Raw genomic sequence first — 26,319 nt, forward strand, 5'->3', positions numbered from 1 at the left:
TTGGAAATGAAAAGTTAAATCCGTGCTCGTGCGCGAGTTCCCCACAGCACGCCTTCGGGAAGTGGAAAAATCAGTGACCGGAACCTGACCAGCGGAAGCGGCGAAAACGAAGCGGTTCTTCGGTTTCCCGGTAACGGCCAAGTGTGTGATTCCGTGCACGATTACTACGTGCCCGTGCGGTGGTTTGGTGCATCGTGAAATGCACCCAGCACCGGTGCACATTCGCTGGGTGAAGTGAACAGGGGTAAATCGTGAAAAAGAGCCCTCGTTTTTTTTTTGTTTTCCTCCCTGGGGTTCTGCATCGGTTGTGTTTCGAGCGCGATTCCACCGGAACCGGAAGCGCGATAGACACGAGTGGCAGGTGTTTCAATGCCACCCCAGATCCTGCCAATCCTGGGCAGCAGTACCGGTGGTAGCAAAAGCAGCAGCAGCAACAGCAGCAGCTCGAAGATGCAATCTCGCGACCATCCGTTCAACAGGTCCACCCGACCGCTGTTGGAACGTCGCGCTCAACCGCAGGTGGTTGAGTCGAAGAAGCAGTACATTGCAGTTTTTGGTAGTACAATGGTTCCGACCCGTGGCTACAACGATTTCAATCTGATCAGTCGCCAGTACGAGGCGTTAAATTCGACCAAAGGCTACCCGTACGGGAGTCCTCCCTCACCGACGCATGACTTCCAGTTTTCGGACATTGCTCGACAGCAGCATCACCAGCGCACCGTGCATCAGTACACCGTCAACAGCAATAACAGTGACGACGAGGACGACTACGACGAGTTGGTGTATCACCACAACCAGCTGAACGTTGGGGGTAAAGGTGTTTCTGCCCAGCAACAGCTGCGACGGCGGCTTTTGGATGCGGCTTCTCCGACGCCAATGCCACCGGCACCACCTCAAAGGACGATTGGGCTGGTTAGGCACGCGCAGCAGTCTCACAGGACTCCACCGCCGCCACCGAGGCGAACGGACTCTCCAAACCAGACACCGAACGCTGTTGGTCCAGCCGACATCGATGGGCCGTTTGTGTTTGGTGTGCATCATCCCAATACGTTTACGCCGGCCTACGACACGAAGGTGGTTAAGGATCCGCTTCCTCGCAGTCCCGACACAAGCCAGGTAAGGCGGGACGAGATGGCGAGGTGTACCGCTAGTCCTTCGCACAGGACATCTTCCGCGATCTTGCAAAAGAGGTACGGGAATGTGTCCCCGGTGGGACGTTTATTGTGTCGAGTCGAGCCAACAAAGCAATCACCGTGTGTGGTACCTGCGCCAATCGGGGTTTTTAGCAATCCCTGCATTCGTGAAGGTCGTTTGAAGCACATCCGCGACGTGGGTCCGATGGATATGGTCTGGTCCGGTTTGGTGTCTACCCGTTCGAGCAGGAGTTAGGGCACAAGTTTGCACAAAACAAACGTCCTCGGAGTCAGCCGCCGCCGGGTTTTGGCAGCTGGAACTCAACCCCGAAGGGTTCGTAATTTATGAGGGTTTCAGGCCGCGAAGGAAACGATCGGTGATGACACCGGGACCAGGGAGACGTGTGTCAGGCAAGGAGAAAAAACCGGGCTGACTCATAATTGAGCCCCATTCGCGCGTACGGGTAAGAATGGGATCGCTTGTGCTTTATTGAACGTCGTCCCTCTTATGACCGGGAAGTCCGTTTTAAGCTGTTTTTTGGGTGCATAGTGGACATGCGTGGACAAACCGTGGGAAGACGAAGCCTTAGAACGTGACGTAATCGTTTGTTTAGCGTACGTTCTACCGTGTGTCCCGGACAAACGGCGTAGTGCTGTTCCCGGTACTTGCGGGATCTTGTGCAACTGCAACGCTCGCGACCGCGCTGGTTTAGAACGCAGTTGAGGTGCGATAACGTGGCTCGGGACGTTCGAATTTCGCACAGCTCTTATCGCGTTCGGTGCAGCGTGCTATTTTCGGCCTTCCGGACCTGGTTCGTGGTGCGCTGGTCACCGGGCTTGGTCTTATCGAACGTGTGGTCCTGAGTCACGGCGCCGAACCAGTTGCAGTTGTTACATTGCGGCAGCGTACAAAATGGGCCGATATCGGTCCGTTCGTTTGTGCGATTCGCATGGCTTTATCACGCGTCGCTGTGAAAACCGTACGGTACGGTGTTTGGGAACGGTGTTTTATTGCACCGGTTCGAGTGGCTCCCGGTTTTCTTGTTTCTGGCACGTCTGTTCTGTGCGCACGTCGTACCGGGAAGCGCATCGAGTGGGAAGGTTTAGGTGGGCCGCCACCCAATAAAGGATCGGATGGCCACGAGTTTGTCTCTGATTTTGGGCAGCAAATTGCAATTTCGCTCCGTCGGTTGTCATTCGCGGAGAGAGTCGACTGCGTTTATGGGTGCATTTTCAATTTTTAATCATCGCACAAGGGGATGATTCACGAAAAGCGTTGTCCCACGTACCGTATCGGAAGGAGATGTGTCATCGGGCAGAGAATAGACCGGTTTGGCGGCCCTAATTAAATGTATCATGAGTGAGGAAACATGCACATGAAACGATGATTCATTCGGAGATGCAAATGTAAGTAAAGGGTCCCTCTCTCAATTCCCGTGATGATGCGGATCGATGTGTTTCAAACGTATTTATTTCGTTGTTATTGCCCATTTGAGGCGATGGTCAAACATTTACCCGTATCGTGTCGGATGCACTGGCGCTATCGTCTAACTCGCACCAGCAGGTTGAGCCTGCTAACAAAAATATACCATCGTTGGCCAACATCCCCGTGGGCTTTTTGTGCCTTTTTCATTCTCACACAAACTCAATCCCCACGCAACACCGCAACACGTCTTGTTTGCGTTGCTGAATCGCGGATGTTTGCCGGGATTTAGCATTCGTGAAACGAAATCACCGCTTGTCTACGGGCGACACGGGGCATTTGTTTGTTCCCGCATATTATCACCTTTATCACGAGGGTTGGTAGCTCAATGCGCTTCCTTCGCAAACGAATTATAACTCCCCCTTGGATACCGGGTGGTGGAAGGCGCAAAATGACACACAATTAATAGGTGGGAAGTTTTTGGGTCGGGTGCAAAAAACCTCACCCGCTATTGATTGTCAAAATGGTTCCCGGTTGGCTAGCGAAAAAAAAAAAGCCCAAAAGAAAACCGGTCGCGCCATTTTCCAGACGTGGCTTTAATTCATTTCCCCACGCCGAGTCAAGGCTGCTGGTAAATATGGCGGCTCCCTCATCGCACCCAACGCCTTGTTTATCGTGCTAATTCGCTGCTCACCCGCAGTTTATCGCAGCTCGGTCGGTGGTGACGCCCACGGCTTGCGCTGTAACAGCCACATCAATTGTCGCATGTGTGTAAGCCGCAAAACGATACCCGATGCCGGTTTCATCCCGTGTTTGCTGTGCCATTTAGGCAAAAGCGTGGAAAATTCAATCCCACCCGTGTGGTTCCGGTGGACCGAAGGAGAAAGGACCCCTTTGGTGGTAATTATGCTCGCACGCCGAATCCTAAACACTTTCCACCGTTTGACTCGCACAATTTCGCGCGTAATGAGGGAAACAATGAGCGGTGGCCATTAGTAGGTGGTGTGTGCAGGTGGTGCTGGCGCGTTTGCGGCAAGTATTAGGTTTCGTTTCCGTGCCGAAATCCTGCCTCCACCGTGGCTAATGGGGTGTATTGTGTTGGCAAGGACGAACGCGCACACACATACACACCGGTTGCATACCCTTCAGGCGCCCGGAAAAGCCTCCAATGTGGCCGCACTCTCGAGCACGTTCGTCACAGCTGGCAATGGTTGAAATTTCGCAGCTCCTTCACGAAAGCAGGCGTGCTCGCACGGACACGTATTCTGCACCACAAAACCGAGCGTCCTTGAGGGAAAGCCGCACTGTATCTATTTGTGTGTCGTTTGGAGCTTCTTTTTTTTTCTTAGCTTAGTCCTTGGCAGCGTTTGATTTGCATAAGAAATTAAAAGGCTTCCAGGCACCGGGACGTGGTGGCTTCCGATCCGGTATGAAGTGCCACCGAGCCATCATTGGACGGCATTGCGCCACGAACGTAGGTAAACAGGGCGTACGAGCGAGATCCTGGCGTTGTTGCCGTTATTCGGGTCGACCAGCGCGTGCTGTTGCCGAAGAAAATTCGTTCCGAAACGATGGAAAATGCGCCGTGTCCGCGTCGTAGTGGTAGGCTTTCGGTGACTTTCCGACCGATGGTAATAAGGATCGCGGAGTGAGTGATGGATGGCTGGAATGGGGGAGCGTTTCAATTAAACAAGCGAATCGGCATTTCGGTGGGCAGGTAAGTGGGCCAGTGGCGTGTGGTTGGAGCTTTTGCAACACCGACACGTGTGGCTGACACGGTCCAATTCGTAGCGGTTGTGGCTGTCGACACCGCGCCTGAATCGCACTCCTGGGGCCTATGTTTGTGCGCCGTGTTTGTGGTAATTTTTCCATTTTTCCTCCCCGACGTGTTTCTCATGTTAAGCGCAATTTTAGCGTACCGTTCCGGGAAGCCGATGAACTGGAATTGGCTATTAAATGGCGGTTCCACGCTTCCTCCCTGCTTGGGAGCTGGAAAAGCGATGGTTTTGGTTGCTGGTTAGCTTATTGTTGCTAAACCGCGGTCCATAGCGGACTCGGTTGTACGTAGGCCCGAAAAACAGTGGCCAAAGATTGCAGTTTCACCACGGGACGGTGAAGCCGTTTGAGTGGGTTTTGTATTTGGAGCTGTGCAAGCGAAAATACGAACAACGGTTGGTGTAATTTCAGCCCACGAACCGATCGGTGGTACGGTTGCTCTGAATTGATCACAATGGGATGTACGCAAGCTAATAACAGGCAAAGCACACGTACTAGTAGGTGTGTGTCCATTTCATAAATTGCTAGGTTTGTACAAGTTTGATGCAGAGTTGGGAAAATGAGATGCCAACTATCTTTCAGATGTCATTACCAAATATGTCCATTTTTAACATATCTTGTCCCGCTTGCCTAGTGTACCGTCGAATTGCATATAAAAATGATAATTTGTTGAATTAATATGAGCTATGTTTATTGAAGACTCGTTACAAATGGTGAACTACATAAGGATTTTTTGTTGTTAATCTATTTTACACTGATGGTATGATCAAGCAAGTTTTATTATCGAGACATACTTTGGATTTTTTTGTAATTGTATGATTACATGCCCGGAACAAAAGCTAACGGTGTTGTTTATAAACCTAAGGAAAAAAAGCGGAATTCCACTTCAAACTTCAGGCGTATACATTTTCCCTTTTTTTGTGCGTCTCTGTGCCGTTATTGCCCCAGGGGGCGAAGAATTTCTCATTAATAAGTAACGAACGCTTCGATCGGCAAGCCAAAAGGGCTCTAAACTCGTGGTTCCGCGAGTTTTCCCCACCGAAGACCGACTCAATTGTGGCGTTAATGATGATAATCTCATTTGCTTAGAATTTAATTCCATCATAATGAGAACGCGCCACCGCGTACGCTGGCCAGGGCTCGGAAAAATCGAAACATCCGCGACGAGTGCGTTTTTACTTCGTTCAGTTCCTGTTTTTGTATGTTTTTCCGCCCGTCTACCGAATGCTCGGTCACAAAGGATAATGCCGTCGTGGGTAGAAAAACGCTCGAGGAAAGTTAAAACTTTCGTACTTCTGCTTCGCCGATGGCCATCTTCGAAAAAAGGGCCAGGATACTCGGAAGCTTTTCAATTTTTCAACCCACCATGAGCCGACGCTTTACACTCGCGTGATTTAAAAAGCACTCTATCTACCGTACGCCTGCGGACGCACGAGAAGTATTGTAACGGATGATCGCTCTAGCGTTGCCAGCAAATGAGTCCTTATTTATCGCCAGCCTCCCGGGAATGGGTGAGAAAGAGAGAGAGAGAGAGAGTTGAGGCCGTTCGGCAAAACGGAACGACTCCGGTGCAATATCCGGGCCAGGGTGGCAACATTCTCGAGGCACGCGAGCGAGAAAAACTCCGTTGTTGGGAAAGTAATTTTTATAATCTGATTAAAGTCCGCCCCTAGCCTGTACCAAGCCTCCGGCACCTGTCGTCCTTTCTGCGTGCTCGCGAGCGTCCTTTCTTCACGGAACGACATGGTCGCTTTCTTATCCAGCTGATGAAATGAATCCCGCTGTGCGAGAACACGGTCGATGGCAGGTCCTGATTCGCAGGCTCATAGAGCTTCCTTACATGCCTTACACCGCAGCGTACGTCGTTCTTAGTTCCACGATCAGGCACCGAAAAGAAGCGATTCAATTTCCGCCGCGACGCGCAACGTAACTGGGCGTGGAACGCGGAACCGAGTGATAATAGTTATCGCAGTTTAAGTTGTTTAGACGCTAAGTGGATTAGGGTACAAGTGTGTTTCGTGGCCGGCCAGCTACAGCCTCGAGAACCGACCCGTGATTTGTTGAGGTTTCGCTTGCTTTGGTGCCGTGTTTTTGCGACGTCCCACAAATGGAAGCCCCCAACCCTTGGTAGAAAGAAAACAAGAGAGCGAGAGAGAGCGAGAGAGAGAGAGTGAGTGAGAGTGAGTAAAGGTGAGTGTGAGGGCTGAATTGTGGTCAGCTTCCTAGCGCTCCGAGATGGACGCGGCCGGTCGGCGAAAATCGCCGCTTTTAAGCAGATTATCTTGACGGGTAGGAGGGCCCCGGGGAGGGGTGGAAAATGTTATCCTGCCGATGACACCGGTAAGCTAATCACGGGCGGTTCCAAAATCAAATAAAAGGTCCAATGTTAATCGCACCGCAGGGCCGTTTTCGTACAGGAGTAGATGAGAAGTGAAGCCCTCGAGTTCTCGCTCTCTGAAAGTGTGGTTTTTAGGGGTGCCTTTGTGGGGGGGGGGGGGGGGGGTAATGGCGTCGCCGGTCCACGGTCGGGCCGCGGGCTCTCGAAACCGGTTTGCTCGGATTGAAACGGCCATATTTGCAGGTGGTGGCACACGAATTGTGGCAGTCATTGCGACGCCATTCGAAGGCACCTTGTGGTAGTGAAGTTGGATTTTGCACCGTCAGAAGTGGCCGATTTAGCTGGCAGCAGCTTGAGAGATGCACACCGAGCTGTTAATCATATGTCGCATGTGTATGATGCATACATAGCATGTCGTAGTTTGCTTTGATGTAAAGCTCTTGCACCCAACATCTCAGCTGGAAGGGCAGCTGCACGAGTGATGTTTCGTTGGGTATAACATCGAGTTGAAAGTTTCAACACTACAAAAAGGCGTTTTTGCTGGCAAAAATGTGGTTGCTACGCAATCATAAAACTGTTACTACGGCTTCCCAACGAACTCAATCCTAAACCGTTCTCTTGTAACGTTTATACCTGCCCCATATACCAGAGTCACCTGACTGTGTACGCGCGCGCGCGCGTACTATAAATATATCTTCATCTTTTTTCGCATGGGCCTAAGTGATCGAATCAGTGTGACCATCTTCACATGATTTGCGTTCCCCCGCAGGGCGGATACATTTACCATACTTCAGGAATTTCCCAGCCCTTGAGACATTCTCTCTTCCCGGATCGTTACGAAGCCCCGTAAGGTCCCGTCTGACAAAATCGATTTCTTTTCTCCAGCGTTTTGCGTGAAGGACGCTGCAGCACCTCAAGCCAAGCACAGGCCTGCCTGATTGCTACGTAGTATCTTGCCCGATGAGCCTCATAGGGTAAAATTCCTCGAACATTCGTCGCAAAGTGGTCTTTTTTTTTATGCTCTCAGTGTGTTGAGTGGTTTCCCTCACCATGGCCGTGGGTTATTATTGTCGACTTTTGGGAGCTTTCGCCCACCGGTAGGCCGGAAGGCACGCGCCGGAATGTGAAATTGCGGTGGTTTCGGGAAAATTTCGCGCCCACACGTTCACTTCACCGGAAGCTCCACCCTCGATAGAAGCTATTTGCATATGTGTGGCTTGTTTGCGGCACGATTCAATGGCTGGTTCTTCCCCATCTTGGTCGCGGCTACGAGGCAATTCTTTTAATGGACTTTTTGCCTCCCGGCGTGCTTTTGCGGATCCTTTGGTGGCATTGTTCGTGGTCGTGGAGGACAGTGAGCATCCTTTCTAAATAATTGCCACCTATCTTGGGCGAGAAATGAGACCGAATACTGACGCTAGCAGGGTCAGATCCTTGAGGGTCCTTTTAGCATCTGGTATGGCGAACGCTCACCGTAGAAATCTCATTGATCTAACGGCACGTTAAAGTTGGAGATTTCGTGGAAAGATGAAAATCATCCACAACAGAAACGAGTCAGCTGATGACTTCGGTATGGGTCGTCACGTGCAGTGAAATGGCATGCATAGCCGTGCTTCGTATTCATGTGAATACGCGATCGTTTCTGCTCCGCTGGATGCTAAATGCGAACGCAATCCCTGTCTGTGCATTCTGAGATGCATTCGAAATAATGACAAGTGGCTTCGGGCAGAACGAAAGTCTCCATGTTCGGTTGTTGCTGCTCTGCTGTGGTGCTTCTTGAGCAGATTGATAACGGAGCTGCTATGCTCCAACGGATGCAAATGTGCAACAACGTGTGCAAGCATGCAGTGAACAGATTTGAAGTACATTTTGTACATGGTGGAAAGTTTTGCCATATTTTATTTCATTATATCAGTAATATAACTGTCCATTCTGACTGTCTCTGTTTAACACAATGAGCTAGAACACATGAAACCAAATCGTTGTTTTTTTTTTGTCTTCAGGTCTTTAGTACTACCACATATGATGTGATTTAATGAAATTCTGCACAAGCTCGTTTGCGGTTAAATTTTGGACGCATTATTTATAAAGTACATGTACAACATTTCACACAGTACCAGTTGAATGGCAACGCGAGCTGTTCACCGTAGTGAGGGTTAATTAAAAAGACCGAAGAAAACGGAAAACAGAAAGCTCTAAAGTGCGATTCTCACTCGCTTTTCTAAAGTACGTTTCGAAAAGGGTGGTCACATCATTCCCACACAGGCATGCGGCAAGGGAAAATGTACTTAAGCATGCGGAAAATAGCAAAGCACAAACCGTACGGTTCTTACCGTGTTGGCGAGTTTGCCAATGCAGTCGAGACGCGTCCGGGTGGAATGGCAACGGAGAGCCATCGAAAGCTTAACAATCACAAAATGCAAGCCATTGTAAGGGCTGCGTGTAAGGTCAGCAACCGAGCCGGCACCGGGGTAGTGATGTGGATGCGGTGCTCACGTGAAATATGCTTCAGTGAACCCCCTTTTCCGGACCGGAGAACGTTCGCTAGAGGAAATGTAAAAGCCAGCAATCCCTTGGTTTGTGCTTATTTTGCCGAGTATTTACGCAGAGCGTTTGCCGTTTCCCTTGAACGTTCCCATCAACCAGCTCAGGTTCTAATTTGCGATGTGGGAGCTGTGCGCTAGGGGAGGAATAAACTAAAAGTAAGGAAAAAAATCAACGCCTAGCAATACACAACAAAATGGTGGGAGAGTGGGAAATCTCCCGTAGGTAACCGCGACGACCGCTGAGCATAAGGGACCCATAAGGACCCGGTACACGCTCTTAGGGCTCGGTGGGCTCGGTTATGGGAGCTGTTTGCGCTTCGTTAGGGCTCGAGTATGGGAGTTGCAAGTGGGCTCACTCCCAGCGCGCCCTCCAAGGACAGGATGGAAGCTTTCGGTGATGTTGGCGTTAAAAATGACGACCAATTTTGCCAGCCACGGCTGAGTTGAGAGTTTGCTCTGGGCGTACGAGTGGAATTACTAGCTTCCGGATTGGGGATGTTTTTTATGTGAATTTTTTTTCTCTACCATGCAGAGCAGCATTACGAGCTGGATTTCTTTGCGGGAAGTAGGTCACAGATCTAGCGAAGGATTCCGTTCAAATATTCGCGCACCGTTTCTGAACCATGTGGGCGTTTGTATGCGTGTGTATGGGAGGAAATTCACCATTCCGAGTACACTGAAACGAGATCGCACGTCGTTATTTAATTACGCTGTTTCGTACTTGAACGCGGAGAGTGCAATCTGCTTGCGTTCAGGATTGCGAGCAGCTTCACCAAATTGTCCCACAGCATGTAATAATGTTTATGCTTCGCGTCGTAAACGAACGCATGTATTTGGTACTGCAAAATTATTTCATTTTTCTCAAAGTTCCTCAGCCGCATGATGAGATTTTGATAGCTTTTCCTGCGGTATGGAGTATGTCACGTGGTACGCAGAATTTGCAACATTCAAATTAGCATATTTAAATTTGAGCATAATAAGCACCCGACAAAACCACACACTCGTATCCTTTGGCAGTGTATCGACCCTATCCTGCGCTAGAAGCGTTTTTTGTGTTCAATAAAACAAATTAGACTTTGAGTAGAAACACGCTCCAAAAACGTTTCAGAAGCGAACTGTTCATTTTCCACTCCACGAACGGTATTGTAAGCCAATTTTCCTGCACACTATTGCTCTTCCGCTTGGCGCTGCGAAATCGTCAGCAGCAAACGATGTGCAACAGATGCGAACGTTGAGAGCATTTCGTTGATGTACTCGCTAAACAAGCATGCTAAATGGATTGCCGAGTGCCTTAAGGTGGATTAACTTCGCCAAAGCGCCTTCGTCTCAGCGCTACTCGCTACATCACAAGCCAAGAAGGCACCTTCGTAGCCTCCCGAACGGTGTTATTGCTTGCCTCGGTTGCTTCTGACATGGTCGCTTTCTTGGAACCCGACCATTCGCATCCTCCAGTGATTAGCTGATGAAAGGTTGCGCTAAGTTCTCGGGCACAACTCTAGCAAACCGTGCGAGCTAAGATGGATTTCGCGAGAAAATACATCCAAATAGTGCGCTTGATGAGATGACTTCGAGCTGCTGTGTAGCGCTTTGGAGCGAATGATCCTTCGAAGAAGCTCAGCAAATCGGAACCAATTCAGTGCAGCTTTCTCAGCCTTGTGCGCTTTAAGATTGAAGCTGTTTAGCCATCGCACTCTGGGAGGAAAATCTTTCTGTGCAGCAGTTCCATAAGGACGATCAACTGACGCGTAAATGTCTAGTGCATTTCAGCTACCTCCGTTAGTTCGTTTGCTTACAGAGCTGGCTTTGAAAAAAAAAGAAACCTACAAACATGCATCGAACGGAGCCTTTTTCTTGGTCCCACACTTTCATTTCTTTTACCATGCGACATTCCGATGGCAATAGCAATTCTGCAGTAGTGTCACCGTCCAGCGCAAATGAAGAAAAACCTTTCGGTCACTAACTCGTCTGGCATAATCCGCCCGTCCGGATTATTCGCTGTAACTTCGTCGGAATTCTTCGCGACGCTCTGGAAGCGTCTTAACATTATTTTATCAGTGCGTCGTCGTCGTCGTCGTCGTTTGCAGTGTCGAAATAATGTGGGGAAAGCGAGCAAAAACGGGACAGCACCGCCTGTCCGAAACCGGGCCAGTTATCATTTAATCCCGGCTGTCGCCAATGGCCAAGCGGCCGCTGACGTGACCAGACATCGCACGTACCAGGCCAGGGTTGCAGGGCTACCGGCGCCCAGTGACTTTGTGCGTCTTTGTGCTTCGAAAGGCACCATGGATCGGTGTTGCACCGGCCGCTGGGTTCGTTCGCAAAACTTTTTTTCTTGGAAGCGTGGGAGTTAAAGGTGGGGGTGGTGTAATTTTCAACCGGAAAACTAATGATGAATCCATCTGGTTCTTTTCTCTGTTTTTTTTCTTCTTTCATTCTTTTCGCAGCACGGCAGCGATACCAGCTCGAGCGAGAAATCACGTCGCGCCCTGGTCAAGGAGAAGAAGAACTCAAAGCGAACAAAGTCCGGTAAGTGAGTGAGTTGGGAAGGGAAAATCGGAGGTGTTTTTTTTCCCAGCGCGCATGAAAGTTTTCCAGCCTTAAGGGAGGTTCTTTAACAGCTTCCGGAAGCGGCCCCGGACGGGTTGGTCCCGACGAATTGCATACCGCCGGGAATGGTTAATGGGATTTTCCAATGTATGTGTGCGCGCGCGCGTATGTGTGTGTGTATGTGCATTTTTCTTCACATGCAGAAAGCTAACGTCTTTTCCCCCATTTGCATCTAATGGACCGGTCGCATTCAACGCTCGAGCGCCCGACCATTGCACTATTTGCAATTTATTTTCTCCTTCTGCATCGCTTCGAATACGATGAAAAGTCGAGTTTTTCGACGAGTAAAATGGACGTCCTCGTGGCATTTTTCAAACGGAACGCGCTTAAGCCAACAGGTATTGAAACTACGATGAATGTTGCCGCATCTGTGGCAGCAAAACTGGGCTCAGAGAGTTCCAGAGTCGGATGGGAATGCAATCTGTTGCATGTCGGTGCATAAGCCCATTCGGGGGTTGATTCGATCCGGCGAGGAAAATCCATCTGGGAGGGATATTTCGACAGCTGTAGTAAAAGAAATACTCTTTCGTTCCGTCTCGTGCTCGTGTCTCGGAGCAGGAAGTCACATCCGCTTCTAAATCAAGGAAGGAAAAATTAATCAAAGAAAACACACCCAATCATCGCGTCAAGGCTTGCGGGGGCTAACGGACCGGAACGGCTCGTTATTAATTAAAATTCTTTCCATTTGCGATCGGACACCGGGAATAACAAATCTCTGTAGTAGGCACCCCGCAGCGTGCCGGTGGGAAAATCAGGCAGCAGAATTCCTGCCACCGGAAGTACCCGCCTAATGATGATGGTTATTAGATGCGCCAAAATCGAAGGACGAAATGGGGTGGATGTAAGGAACAACAAAACAAACCCCAATTCTCGCCATTTCTATCACCGGTGACCATATTCTTTGGGTTTTTATCATGCGATTTCCAGATGCGTTTCCTGCTGGGAAACGAAACCGTACGCCATGTGACCGGAGGCCGAGATCGGGCTCGAAAAGCGAAAGAAGGGCATAATTTTTAATAACCCCTGCCAAAGGTCAAACGGTGGTTCCGTGCAGGATTTCTTTTTTTTTTGTTATCGTTTTCTTTTCGCCCTTTTTTTTCATTTGTTCTCCCAAGACTCGCCCAGAAAGGGACCGGAAAGGAACGGCCAGCACCAGATGGCGTTACGTTTGCCTTTTTCCTTCGCCTTCCTTCCTAAGCCATGTTAACGGGTCGTTCTTTTTTTTTCTCTCCTCTCTCGAGCTCCTGTGAGCCTGTGCGTGCGTGTTTTGTTGGGTTCTGGGAAGATTTTGCTTGATTTTTGTTCCCATTCCCTGCGCAACGATGCGACGTAACCTTTGCCTCAAAGGTCGCACGGAGTAAGGATGGCAAGGACACACAATGGAGCGATTCAAAGGACGTAGAAAAAAAACCTAAGGGCAATCGGTCCACGCTCACCCGTGGGATTTGGTTGTCCTTTGATTTCGTGGATTATTTTATCGATGCAAACCTGCTGGCTGGATGGACTTTTCCACTTCTCCTTCGGCTTTGCTCTGTCTCTTTTGTATGGTCTACTAAGGGGAGAAGAAAAGTGTATGAAGGTTAGCTGTTGATTGAAGTTTCGCCTTTCGCCTCCATCGGAATGCTGGTTGTGATGGTGATTCCAGGCATTCAGCCTGCGGGAGGGACACTTCCTTAGGCAGCCATTTTTTATGCTCCCCGTGTGCTCCAGGATTCAGCCGGGAAAACCGTACGCTAGGGACGAACTATATTTTCCAACTGACCCGTCCCTCCGGAAACGGTACCGAAAGGACCCAGGCGGGAATAAATTGACCCTGAAAGAGAAAACATAGCGGTATCCTGAGGGACCGGGTGAGTGCGCGGGTTGTGAAATCATAAGCTTCTTGCATTTTTCCGTATTTCTCTTCGAAGGAATGCGTGCGATTCGGAAAACCAAAAGCTTTACTAAGCGGCATCGACCCGGAGAGCGGGTGGATTTCCGGTTGTTTTTGCCCTGCATCCTTTCGCTGTTTATGATGGCGGCTGAAAGGAACCGAACGCGGGGTTTGTTCGGAACACATTTTCATGCAAATTTTTTGCCCATTTCGCTTTACGCCATCGATCATCGTCTCCGGTGGTTTGGCAGCTAGTGCGATTGTTTTCCACCAATCCCCGGGGCTTGACCCGACGATCGGTGGCTCGTGGTCCTTGGGGAGAAAACAAGAGGATGGAAAACAGTCCAACAACTTCCGGGCCACGGTCATGGAGCGAGTTGGGCTGGTCGGCCGTCCATTTTCGTCCTTTCTCGAAGCAAACTTTCCACGTCATTGGTGGGAGGTGATTGACATACGGATGGATGAAGACCTGCTCTTGTTCTCCTGCAATCCACACCCTCTCGGACAGTCGGTTCGGTCAGTCCCGCCGGCAGTGTTTTTCTCGATTGATTGAGTTCTCCTTTGGCAGTCAGCTTTCCGGTCGCATTTTTGTGTGCAATCGATCCTCCGGTCACGTCCGTCGGTTTGGCGCGGTTGATTCCACGCTCGTTCGCATGCTCCTGGAACCTAGCCAGCCAGAAGCTTCCGAAAACGAAACCGAATACAAAATGACAAAAACTAGCTGGGGCTGCTCGTCGTTTGGCGCTTTGAGCTCAGCTCGCAAATCGATGGCACAGCGCCGAAATCCCCGTTAGAAAAAAACGTCTCGTGACAATGTGCCAACTGCTAGTAGTGGTCGCGTGCATGAAGCGACGGCTCGTCTTTGACTAATTAGCCAAAAGTGGAACCAAACGCGCGCCTGGTTGGAGGGCTAAATTCAATTCCAACTCAGCTGTCTGGGCCGCCACGCGCACCAGCCAACCGACGTGTCGGAAGCTTTGTGCTAAATGATGTTCGTCCTTATCGTCCTTTTGGTTTTTCCTGTCCGTGACGTTCCCGCAGCCCGGAAGGAGTGCTGGCGGGTTTGTGGTCGGTCTGTGGCGTCTGGGACAAATTAAAAAGAGTTTAAAAATTAATTTGTTTCTCCCCGCTGCAATTACAGTGCGCGAGTGAAAGAACCAGAGAAAAATGGCAGACAGTTTGACCTTCTTTTGTCGCACAATGGCGCCCTCCGAAAGCCCGATGGCCAGCGTAGGAATGGGAAAGCTGAAGGACGAGCTGGAGAGACGGAGAAAGTTTTTCCAATTGCCAACTGCAATATTTCGATTCCGTGCTGTGCCGTTCCGTTTTTGATTTCATTTCCCGGCCAGTGGTCAGTTCGAAGTGGTGGAAAAAAGTGAGACCATGGAAAAGGACTGCTGTCTTTCGTGCGTCCCGATGGCTTTTCACCGCGCCCGTTACAGGATACCGGACAAGCGGGACAACCAGTGGAAGGTTGGCTGATGGACGGCAACAATGTAACATGCCGTGCTCCTGCAGCCCGCCCGGAAGGCAAATGCGGAATGCAAATTCATTCCCAAGGAACGTAACATGCAACGTGGGCGTAGAGGTCCGGAAACGTTGCAGCATGCTGCTGCTGCTGCTGCTTTGTCGTTGGATTTCGACCACCTTTTCCGCGCTCGCTGCTACTTCTGTTGCTAGCAAAATTGTTTTAAATAGCACAAACGGTACAGAACGCGACGATTCCGGCACGAGCGTTGGCCACGTTGGGAAGGAGTCGACTGTGCGAGGAAAAACACATCACTCAATGTAACATTTTGAGCTCGATGTAAAATGTAAATGAGTTGAATTTGAGACGGGAAAATTCGACATTCAACCGAGAAGCGAGTTATGCTTTTCTGTTTAAATTAATGAGCTTGGTTGCCAAGAATTTCACATCGCATTGTAGTCCCTTTAGAAGGGCAAAGTATTACACAGCAGGTATATTTTTATGACGTGCGAAAATAGGTTTTAGGCTCGCTGTCGTTTATATAATCGCTGTTCCCCACTGCACTCGTTCGTTATGATCACCTGACTAGAAAATGCGATATCATATCGTACTGCTTGACTAATCCGACATATAATCTCCTTTATCGTTACAGAGAAAAAAGAAAAGCCGAAACAGAACCTCGAAAAACGTCCCTCTAATGAGAAACCACCACCAAACGTAAAATGTGTCCTGGTTGGAGATGGCGCCGTAGGCAAGACGAACCTCATACTGTCGTACATTCAGGATCGGTTCATACATGAATACGTACCGACCGCATTCGACAAATACAACGGTAAGTGGATTAAGTTTCATATAGAACCGTTCTGTCGATATATTGTACGATCGCTTTCTGCTGTTGGGTGTGATAATGCAATGTCAGCCATTTTTTTTCACTTAACATAAGTTGAAACAATTATCTTCATGCATCGCGCGTGCTCGTGTAAAAATGCTTAAAAGACCATCAAAGTAGGGATGAAAACGCCGATGTAGTGCGGATTGCATAAGTTTAAGGATGATACGCACGTTTCGGAACTGATTTCCCGGAAGTGGGTTGGAAATGTCATCGTCAGCTTGCGGTTTTCAGCTCATTACGATCCAATTGTTTCGATTTCGCATGGTGTGAACGTGCTTTACACCACTGAGCCACGGACGGTTATCCCGAATGCCGGAAGCTATTCACACGAACGTCCGGATGTGGCACGGTGTTACCTACGGACAAAGAAAGCGACAGCGAACATTATGGGCGTTGCCAGCGGTTGGTCAACCACCGGAAGTAGCCCGTACTGGACTTATCCCGCGTTCAACCGGTGGCAAGGAAATAGTGCTACTTGTGAAATTGCCAGTCTGTACCTAAATTACAAACTATCTTCCGTTTCCTCGGCAAAGGTCGGTTTCATCTGGGTGCTCTTGGCTTTATGGAAGTGAAATTCCGAGTGTCATCGGATGCCATCTGGTCTAGCTGCAGTTAAGCGTTGGCTGCTCGTTTGAGGGAAAATTCATTCATTGTATTTTTTCTACGGAGACTGTAGCATAGAGGGCAAAAAACATACCGTCTGCTGCAAGTGCAGCTTTTGTACTACTTCATAGTGCTGGAATTTCAATTTGCAACATGTAAAGCTTACTAGGCTACTAAACTCACGGCCTTTTGTTGTTTATTATCTGCAACTGGAAGTCACAAAGGCATTAAACAAGTATATATACAGTGTATTCAAGCAATAGTGTCTAAATCTCAGTGCAATGGATAGTGTTGTTTGCACTGAGCATTGGAAGTCTACTCGATGGAAAAAGGATTGGCTTTCTTTACGTTTTGCATACCGAACGGAACCACTGTTCGGGCGATGGTGTAAAACATTCCATTACACAACCCTTCCGTTATGGTCATTTCATAAAAGCGTTGCATTTTTTCTTCCATATGCGAATGAATTTGCACTGAGTTACCCATCAACGTGTCAAAGCCGGGCACAATAAACGTCAACCCCGTATCGAACCATGCACCAGTCACACTTGTGACAGGAGGGATGAAAGGATTGGTGGGAGCAAAAAAAAAAAAAGAAGGTGAACAAAAACGGGCGCACAATTTATTGAATTTATATTGAGGTCAATCGGTGGGGCGCGCGCGATCAAAACGCCCGAGCACAAAACGGGGCTCGGGACGGTGGCGTAAATTTTTAATTTTGAAAATGAGTTTTCTTGATTTCCCTTTCATGTTTGTGCACGGTTATTGCCTCGACGATTTTTTTTTTGCTCACTTTAGCTTTTTTTTTCCCCTTCACTCCACACGGAACTCGAACGGACTGGCGCGCCCATCGTCACCCATCCTGGTCCAACCGTTGGCTCGATCCGGTTTTATCGTGGCGCTAAAGGGAGCTAAAGCCACATCCCCCTCCCCGTGCAAACTCCCAAACCCCCACTATGTCCCCTTCGGTGGCACATTGACGCGAGCGCCACAATGTCTCCGCGAGCGATTGCATGCACCCGGCGTCCGGCGCACGCATGCACCCGGCAAGCTGCATTATGCAGCCCGATGCATCTATGCGAGCGGGTGTGTCGGCTCCATAAATATTCATAGTGCAACCGGGTGCGCAATTTCGCCGTAGGTTGGGCCGGTTTTTGCTTTTTTGTTTTGGGGTTTTGTTTGCATCCAACCCATCTCATCCACGGGCCGAACAACATTCGATGGGTGTACGGATCGAACCTGTTTCATTGCCCTCTCTCTCTCTCTCTGCTGGTTTTTCACAATCCTTTCGTGCGTTCGAGCTCGCCGTTCACAGTTTGCTACTTTTCATGTTACCGCGTTTCGGTTATTACATTCGCTGTGTTGTTGCTGAACCCACCAGGCACCCCCATCGGGTTGTTTAAGGGGTGCGTTCATTGCCACCAACATCACCACCATCATCGACTTCATCATCATCATCGCGAGCGTCATCGTCTTCGTTGCCAACCCAGGCAGTGAGGTTCTTGTGTGCGGGTGTGAAACGAATCGTTTCAGCAATGTAAATTTCATGTTACTGCCGTTACACCCTTTATCCCTCTTGTTTCACGCGGATGTCAGTTTAATTAACGCATCCTTTCTAAGTTTCCTGGACGCGCCCCCACCCGGTGTATGGGGAGGAAGCATCGTAGTGATGGGATTTCATGGTTTATGGGTGGTTGTTTTTCGTGGGATTTTTTTACCACCGGTTTTTTTTTCCACAAGTAGTCACAAACCCGTGAATTGTTCACCGACGGCATGATTAGGTGTACTGGTTGGAATGCGCAACTCGTGAGTAGCTGTATTTGCAGCGTTTTGTTTTTAAATTGATGCATTGGTGGATGACTTCGGGTGTAATTAACAAACATAAAACTTTTCCAAAAGCTTATTAGAATTTTCATCATTCTTACACGTACATTGTGGGACTTCGGTTTCCTTAGCTAACTTTTTCAACTCATTTTGTTATTAAATATGTTCAGAAAAAAATAAAGAATTTGCTTATCATTTTACTTTACTTATCGTACGTTGTACGATCGATTCACAAATAGCTTTCAGTATTAATCTGCACTTCTGCAAAACATTCAGCTGTTGCTATGCGTACATATCAAAGAGTAGCTTCTATGTTTTCCTTACCACGTTTGGCCGCGATCCTCAATCATGCGTTTTGATTTAATATACGTCCATAAACGTCTACGAATGGTGTTTTATATTACGGTGCAATCAAGCGTTTCGATGCCGACCGATACTGGGCGAAAGGCTTTCCTCGCCATCGGACGGGCATCTGTATTTTTTTTAGCTACATTTCGGCTCATTCCACTAGCGGCAAGACGAAGCTCCCGACCGATGCGGAGCGGGAAATGGTTCGGGAAAATATTTGAACAGCGCCTCCCCCGCCGAGGGCGACGGCTCGTGCGAGGCTGTTTGCTCAAGCGCTATGCTGCGTATGCGTATGATAAGCGTGCCCTTGAGGCGCATTTCCCAAACGCCAGGCGCGTGTGAGCTCGATCCGTTGAGCTAAACCGGGGCAAGCTCCTTGTCGTCCGGGGCATTCACACACTCGTTGCTCGCATCCTTGCCCTGGTGGCGGTTTACCGAAACGAAACGTGATATATACACCGGGTGGAAAATTCCTCTCCAAACAATTTCGATACCGCAGCGGAACGTGATTCCTCGGTTCCGGGTGAACGGGGCCGGCAAGGATCGTGCCACCACGCCTAGGCCCGGTGGTTTCATGCTGCCACATCAGCAGTGGGTGGGACATTATTTTATGCTTTCCCGAACATTCGGCTCACGAATGCAACGTTGCAAAGGTAATTTTCGCAAAAAAAAGAAAAAACTGTACAGCCATCCATCCAGCCTCTTGAATGTTTCAAGCTGCAGTGAAGCTGAACTTCTCGATCAAAGCCCACGCGGTAGTGCGCTTCACTCTTTTTTTTGCGGTAGGGCAAAGGTCGTGACATTTGACGCTTCTGGCTTTTGGCCGCTTCCGCCGGTGGTTCTCATATCATTGGGATTTGCGCCGCAGAAACGGGGCTCAGCTCCGAAAGCAGCAACGTAAATGTAAATTTAATTCGGATCCACGGCACCCTAAACATACACACACACACACGTGCGCGCTCATCGGGATGAAATGCAATCAACGTGGTAAATTGAAAACAGATGCGAAGGAAAAAAAAGTCGTCGAAAATTGGCACGGAAGGTAAATAAATCAGCTCACACCGAAGTTAGTTGGCGTGTTGGCGATGGTTGGCGATATTTTCCTTGAGCTGCCTGTGCTGCCACACATCCTAAGCACGGCCCTTCAGCACGTGCCTTTTGAACCAGCGGAAAGCACACCAGCATTCATCATACGGAAAAAGCGAAAAAGCACATATTCAAATTTATTGAACCCATATTACCTATCCAGGGCAACAGCGGGGATTGGCACCAGCAGGGTGAAATGAAATAATGCCCCCGTTTCTTGCTGGTGAAATGTACACCGGAAATAAACCGCTTCCAGGAGGGCGAAGGATAAACAGGGGAAACAAATCGAAAAATAAAGACGAACCAAAAAAAAAAAAGCTCATAAACCAAAGCGCCTAAAACGAAAAACATTCGCACACCAGTGGCATTGGGTGGGATGAAAGAGTACGAGAGAGAGAGATGTGTTTGTTTCTCTCTACTATCTTTCTGATACCCATCCCATTGCTGCCACAGATCCCTGCGCGCTTATCGACGATATTATCTCTGCTTCGGCTCGTGGCTCATTTTCGAACTCACGTCACGTCGCGCCGATACCGATAAGGCGCCTGCTACGATGCCGTGGTTGGTTGGGGTGGGCTAAAATAGAAAAAAAATGGCTGCAAACAGCGCTGGAATGGCGGGGACTGGCAGTCGACAAAAAAAAGCTGGCAGCGGGAGGGCTCGTGAAATAACGCAAACACGCCCGAGATACGTATATATACGTATTTATATATTTCGTTAGAGCGAAATCGCCACCGCCGTCGCTGGAGATTAAGACGGATGGATCCTGCCCGCGGGCCAGGACCTGAGCTTCCAGGAAATTCAGGGGGCGTCTCGGAATCAACAGGATGGGCGGGTGTCCGTAATGGAGCTGACCAGCGGCCGTTGGGGATTTGTTTTTTTTTTGTTCTCTGCTGCCGTGCTTCACGACACCCGACCCATTTCGGCCAGCTGTAATTGAAACGGAGGGGTTTTTCTTTTCCGAAGCGTTTCGGATTCCGTTTTTGTGCGTTGCGGGTTCGGTGGTCATTAAGCGTTGGCTTGTGGAACCGCTAGAGCTTGTTGTTGTTTATCTGCGAGGCGCTTGAAGATTCCGCGGGTCCTTCCGTGCGCTGAAGGGTCACACAGAAGCGCGAAGGATAATATTTCATAGATCGCCAAGTGGACCTGCGGTGAGGTCAAAGCCACAGCGTCTGTTGATGGACGGCAGAAGGTGGGCCTTGGATTGGATCTCCCACGCAACATCGCTGGCTGCTGGGAACGAACCCAGCTGGTGCTGGAGTGGCCTTTGATGGGAAGTAAACATTCAGCCACTGAACGGCGGCGCTCGTTGAAGCGATTCTATCAAAGCCACCTTCATCACTTATCGACGGTCAAGGAGCTGTGGCTGGTATTAGGTTCGGTTTTGGATAAAAAGAGGAAAAACCCACAAACAGGTTAGAACAATAAACAAACAAAGTAGGCCCTGCCTGTGGGTAATCTAGATAGGTTTTCTAGCTCGAGCGTATCAAGGAATTACCATGATAAATATTGTTTGTTTTAAATAAGATTTTGCCGATTAATGTGTTGCCTTTGGTTCACAAATAGTGCGTGTAGCAACGTACTAATCATTGAAAAACTGAGCGCAGATAATGAATAATCGATTATTTTTCCACATAATATTGATTCCGCATACATCGGTGTTTTATCGATTCACTAGCTCTCATGTTTGTTGGTTTTTTCGTTAGCATTATTGCTTTTTCAGTTTCCAAGAACCTTATAATGTACTTCTTAAGCTCTCTAAAGCATGGAAAGGCGTAAGTGAAAAGCCAACCAGCACCTCTTCTTTCCCGAAGGATGTACTGCCAACGTTCGAACTCAACCCGTGGGGAGCGTACGAAAGCGGTAATGTACTTTCTCCACTCGTCACAGACAGCATTTACCACCCAACCGATGGCCAACGTTTCGTCCTCTCTCATCAATCAGCATGCATCGATGCACCCGTTTATGCAAATGAGTATCGAATGAAATTGTCTCTCGTCTGGTTTGGTTCGGGACGGATCGAAAGAACGGAGCCATTTTGTTTCATTTTTCATTTTGCTCCTAGCTGTGGTGCGTGCAGTGGTGTGTGTGGGTGATACTTCAACCGGCTTTTCCTGGACGATGCTGACCATGGTCCGTTCGGATAACGAGCTCGAGCTCGGACGTTCGAGCGAAATAATTCAATACCTGTTCCGATGCAATCGTATTGTGCAACCGTGACCTAGCATGCCTCTTGCAGGCAAGGACTCTCCGGAACGGAACGGTCAAAGGGAATGGGCGGTAATTGCATCGATATCATTCGCAAACCGTTCGGTCAATGGAGGTCAGGTGATCGGAGATGTCGAACCGGGATCTATTGGGTTGGCTCGTTTGCAGGAATCGAGCTATCGAAGGGCTTAGCCTGGTTCAGCAAGGACCTGCTAGCTTAGAGGGCAGAAAATGTTCATAATTAAGATATCACCCCTCACGGGTCACGGATCGCGGTAAAACGGTGATGTTATTTATCTCGGGTGGTTAGCAGACGCCGCCATCAAAGAAAACCCCGTAGGCAAGTGTTCGATCTAGTAGAATCGGGTTGCTCTGTTTTCTCTAGCGTGATAGCTTTCCGAGCTTTTTTGCTGGTTCGTTCCGGAACCATGAGAAGGTTGCTCAAGCCGAGCTTATCTTGCTCCACTTTTTATGCTTCTTTTTAAAGATTCTTCGACCATCGTCTTTTTTATGCCGTAAGGCCTTTTCACGAAAAGAAAATTATCCGCACGGTGTTGAGTCTTGTGCAGTATGAGTAGAGTGAGCGAACTGCAAAAACGGCTCGTTATGCTCGACAAATGGGTGGTGGATGTTTCTACGATCCGATTTTTTCTCTTGCCTTTCGATGCCTGAATGTTGGCGCAATTTGCCTAGTGAAATAAATTTTCCACCATTAATGAAGCATATCAGCAAGCGAAGAAGCGTTAATTTAATTGACACGGAGTTTGGAAAACGCTTAAAAATTCACTCTAGCACGGGAAGCGAATGCTGATTTTTTTTCCATCACTAAGCACCCTAATGCCGAGCCAAGAGAGGACATTCTTCGACTTCTCGCATCGTGGCTGTGTGTGTGTGACCTCGCTATGAAAAAAAGCAGGGAAATTTTCTAAACTTTCCTCGCCTGATGTTAATGGAAATTTATCGCCGAGGCATTGGCCGACACTCGGTAGGGGACAACTTTTTTTTTGAATCAATCCGATTTCTGAGATTATTTCCCATTGGCGATCGGACCTCCTGGGGCTGGGTCTGATAAAGTTGTGGCTGCAGAGGGAATGAATTGAAAACCACGCTTCAAATGGTTCATTTTATCATGATTTCCTTCGGTTTTTGTACGTTCGTTTTGTGCTCAAAACTCACCGATCAAGTCGTAGCTGACAGCGGTTTCATTAGGAGGAAAATATCGACAACTAGCCGATGGAGAAAAATCACCGACCGTCGGGCTCACGTACACTCCGTACCACAATGGGTATGATGCCACCTGCGCCAGTGTTGGCGGGACCTTTTCGCTCCTTCCCGGAACCCATCCTTGGGAGGCGGTTCGAAACCGAGAAAGGGTTCCTTCTGGGCCGGTTTGGGATCGTTATTTAGATTAAAATATGGAATTTGGGGTTGTTTTTTTTTATTCCCGCACGAAGTTGGCAATCTCACAAACGGCCGTGGGCGGAGAAAGGCCCTTGATTGTGGCTGGCGCGATAAGCGAACCGAAGGGTTTCATGTAACGGCGAGGGCGTCGTGTCTTTTTATTATTATTATAATGTTTGGTTGCGTGTATCTGTTCTCACCATGCCAACCGTGGTTCGGTTAGATGCCTTTTTTTTTCATTCTCCTTTCTCCCATTCTGCTGCTTCTATGCCTATTTTGTCGCGTGGGAGGACCCGCAGCCTGCCGGGCAATGTGTCGATCATTTTACGGTCATTCCGGTAATTGGAAATAAATTTTAAACTTGATACGACGTCCGCACTGCCGGTTGCCGGTTATGCTGGCTGGTAAAAAGTTGTCTCATCTTGGGCTTGGGCCACTGCGAAGAGCCGAGAGTTCATTTCGCTGTTTCCGCCTTTCCTTTATCCTGGGATTTTTCCTCTATTTTCCTTGAGTCCACCGAAGAAGTTCAGGTCGAGCGTGGATGCAGCGACATACGCGTTGTTGAGCTGTGTTCTCCAGGGTTCGGTTGCTCCAGGCAATTCTCAAGTCCACTCGTGTCTGAGCCGACATCATCCTCACTTGAGCGAGTATCCTGCTTTTCCACTCGTCTAGCAGGGTTCGGAGTTCCCAGCATGCTCGTTCTCGTTCAGATGGGACAAGTTCTTGAATTGATGAGCTTGAGCTGGCTAGAGTGTCCTTCGCTTGGAGCAATCCGTGGATGCGTTACGTTTTGCTTTCGTTAATACGCCATGTTTTTTTTATGCTTCTTTCTTTCATTTCTCTTTTCACCCTTCCAGTGGACGTCAGCGTCGACGGGCGGCCCATCTGCGTGACACTGTGCGATACGGCCGGGCAGGATGCACTCGATACCCTACGCCAGTTGTGCTATCCGGGCTCCGACGTCATCCTGCTTTGCTTCTCCGTCGTCCAGCCGGACAGCTTCCGTTCACTCGCTACCAAGTGGGAACCGGAAGTCAGCAAGCTTAAAGGTGTCTCGCTGGTTCTCGTCGGCACCCAGTCGGACTTGCGAAACGACCAGGACACAATCAGCAAGCTTCAGGTAGGTTGGCAACGCTAGTGCCGAAAAAGACACCTTATTGCCGGTGCAAGGAAAAGCGCTAACATTACGCTGCGATTTGTACGTTACAGGCACAGGGTGAGAAGCCGGTACCGTTTTCGTCTGCGTGGGATTTTGCCCGGAAGATCGGCACCAAATACATCGAAACATCCTCACACAAAAAGGTAAGCATGCTGAGACGGATGTGTTTACTTGTGATGATCAGCATCTTCCGTTTATTTTTAACCAATTCGGACGTTTTGTGGTGTGAGCAACGGTATGAGGTTACAAATTGATTTATTAGGTTGAAATTATTTTCTGTCTACACTCACGAACATTGAACTTGGACCAATGCGAGCTTTAATATACATTCCCCAAATATCCGTTTGTCTTTCGCTTGAAGAGACCGTTCAACCTCGAGAGGTCATTGTTTCATTAGGTGTGCTAAAATTCACTCAGACAAGCTCTAGCCATACACGGAATTACAAGTCATCTTAGCACCGTAACGAATGGCGCCGAAAAGCACACACAATAACCTAAAGCAACCGCCCCAAAAACACGAGAACCAGTTTGAATCTGCAACGACGCATATAAATCATGCTGTTCGATTCACGTCCGGACGTGTCCTTGCGTGATTGGTGTTGCTTTCGATCTGGCGCATGTTGACGACACGTGCTTGAGCACTCTAACCGCCACGCCAACTTCGCTAGTTCGACCTCCACAGCCTGTTAGAGACAGTCTGTATTTTGTTTTTCTTCAGCATATGAATGTCTCACTTCCGCGTTTTGCTTCGTGCAGGACGTAATGAACTCTGCGGATGCTTTTTTGGGGAAGGTCATCGTTCACGGACGACCGAGTCGTTTCTTCCATATCCACCTGTTCGAGGCATCGCCAGACATCGCCATCGACCGCTGTGACCACGGACGCAGAGATCGGTCGCGGTTGAGCGGCAATAAAACAAGTTGTCAACGAAAGCGAACTCAGTGGTGGTCGAAACGGTTAGCAGTTGGTAGAAACGGTTATGGTGTTCCCTTCTACGACCTGCTGACATTCGGAAACAGTTTGCGCGAATCCAGCAGAAGGCCCCAGAGGAGAAGGCCACCGTTGAAATACAGTTTGCTCGATATTTCGGGTGAAAACCGTTTGTCGGCACAGGGCAGGTTTCGGTTGAGTGGAAGACTACGATGGAGGCCAGATGGATGTAACTGATTCGCGCTGTCAGCCAGCTTTCCGTTTGGTCGTTCATTGCAAGGCCAAATCGTGATAGCGGATGGCTTGCGGAAACCATCTCGCTTGTGGAGCGTGACGATGGCTTACTTAGCTGTAATGGCAATAAAACCGTCTACATTGCTTGATATTTTATGCCAATCCACTTTATAGCTCTGGCGTTGTTGTGTATTTTCAAAGTCTACTTTACAGTATTTCAAGTTGATAAAACGATTTGTAAATCTATAAATCAAACGGTACAAGAGCATCAGTTTTATATTCGTGTGAAACCCGCCTTAGCCTAATTTCTGTAATGTTCTACCATAACTTAACACTATTTTTGATCTCATTCATCACAGGAACATATCAAAGAGGTCTTCGATACAGCCATTTGGGACGCGATGCAATCACAAGAGTACCACAGGCGAAAGCGACCCCTCTGGAAACGGTTATGCTGCTTTACCTGTTAA

The 26,319-nt window shown here is 48.8% G+C and overlaps 1 protein-coding gene across 1 annotated transcript; it reads left to right on the top strand.

Annotated features, from left to right (window-relative positions):
- Positions 1-369: 369 nt before the first annotated feature.
- Positions 370-26,319, top strand: LOC128720333 (uncharacterized). Its single transcript, XM_053813999.1, has 6 exons — positions 370-1,116; positions 11,661-11,742; positions 15,817-15,996; positions 24,384-24,646; positions 24,736-24,828; positions 26,209-26,319. The coding sequence occupies exons 1-6, from the start codon at positions 370-372 to the stop codon at positions 26,317-26,319; spliced, it is 1,476 nt and encodes a 491-aa protein (XP_053669974.1).

Source organism: Anopheles nili, chromosome 2 (genome assembly GCF_943737925.1).
Source record: "Anopheles nili chromosome 2, idAnoNiliSN_F5_01, whole genome shotgun sequence".
NCBI lineage: Eukaryota > Metazoa > Arthropoda > Insecta > Diptera > Culicidae > Anopheles > Anopheles nili.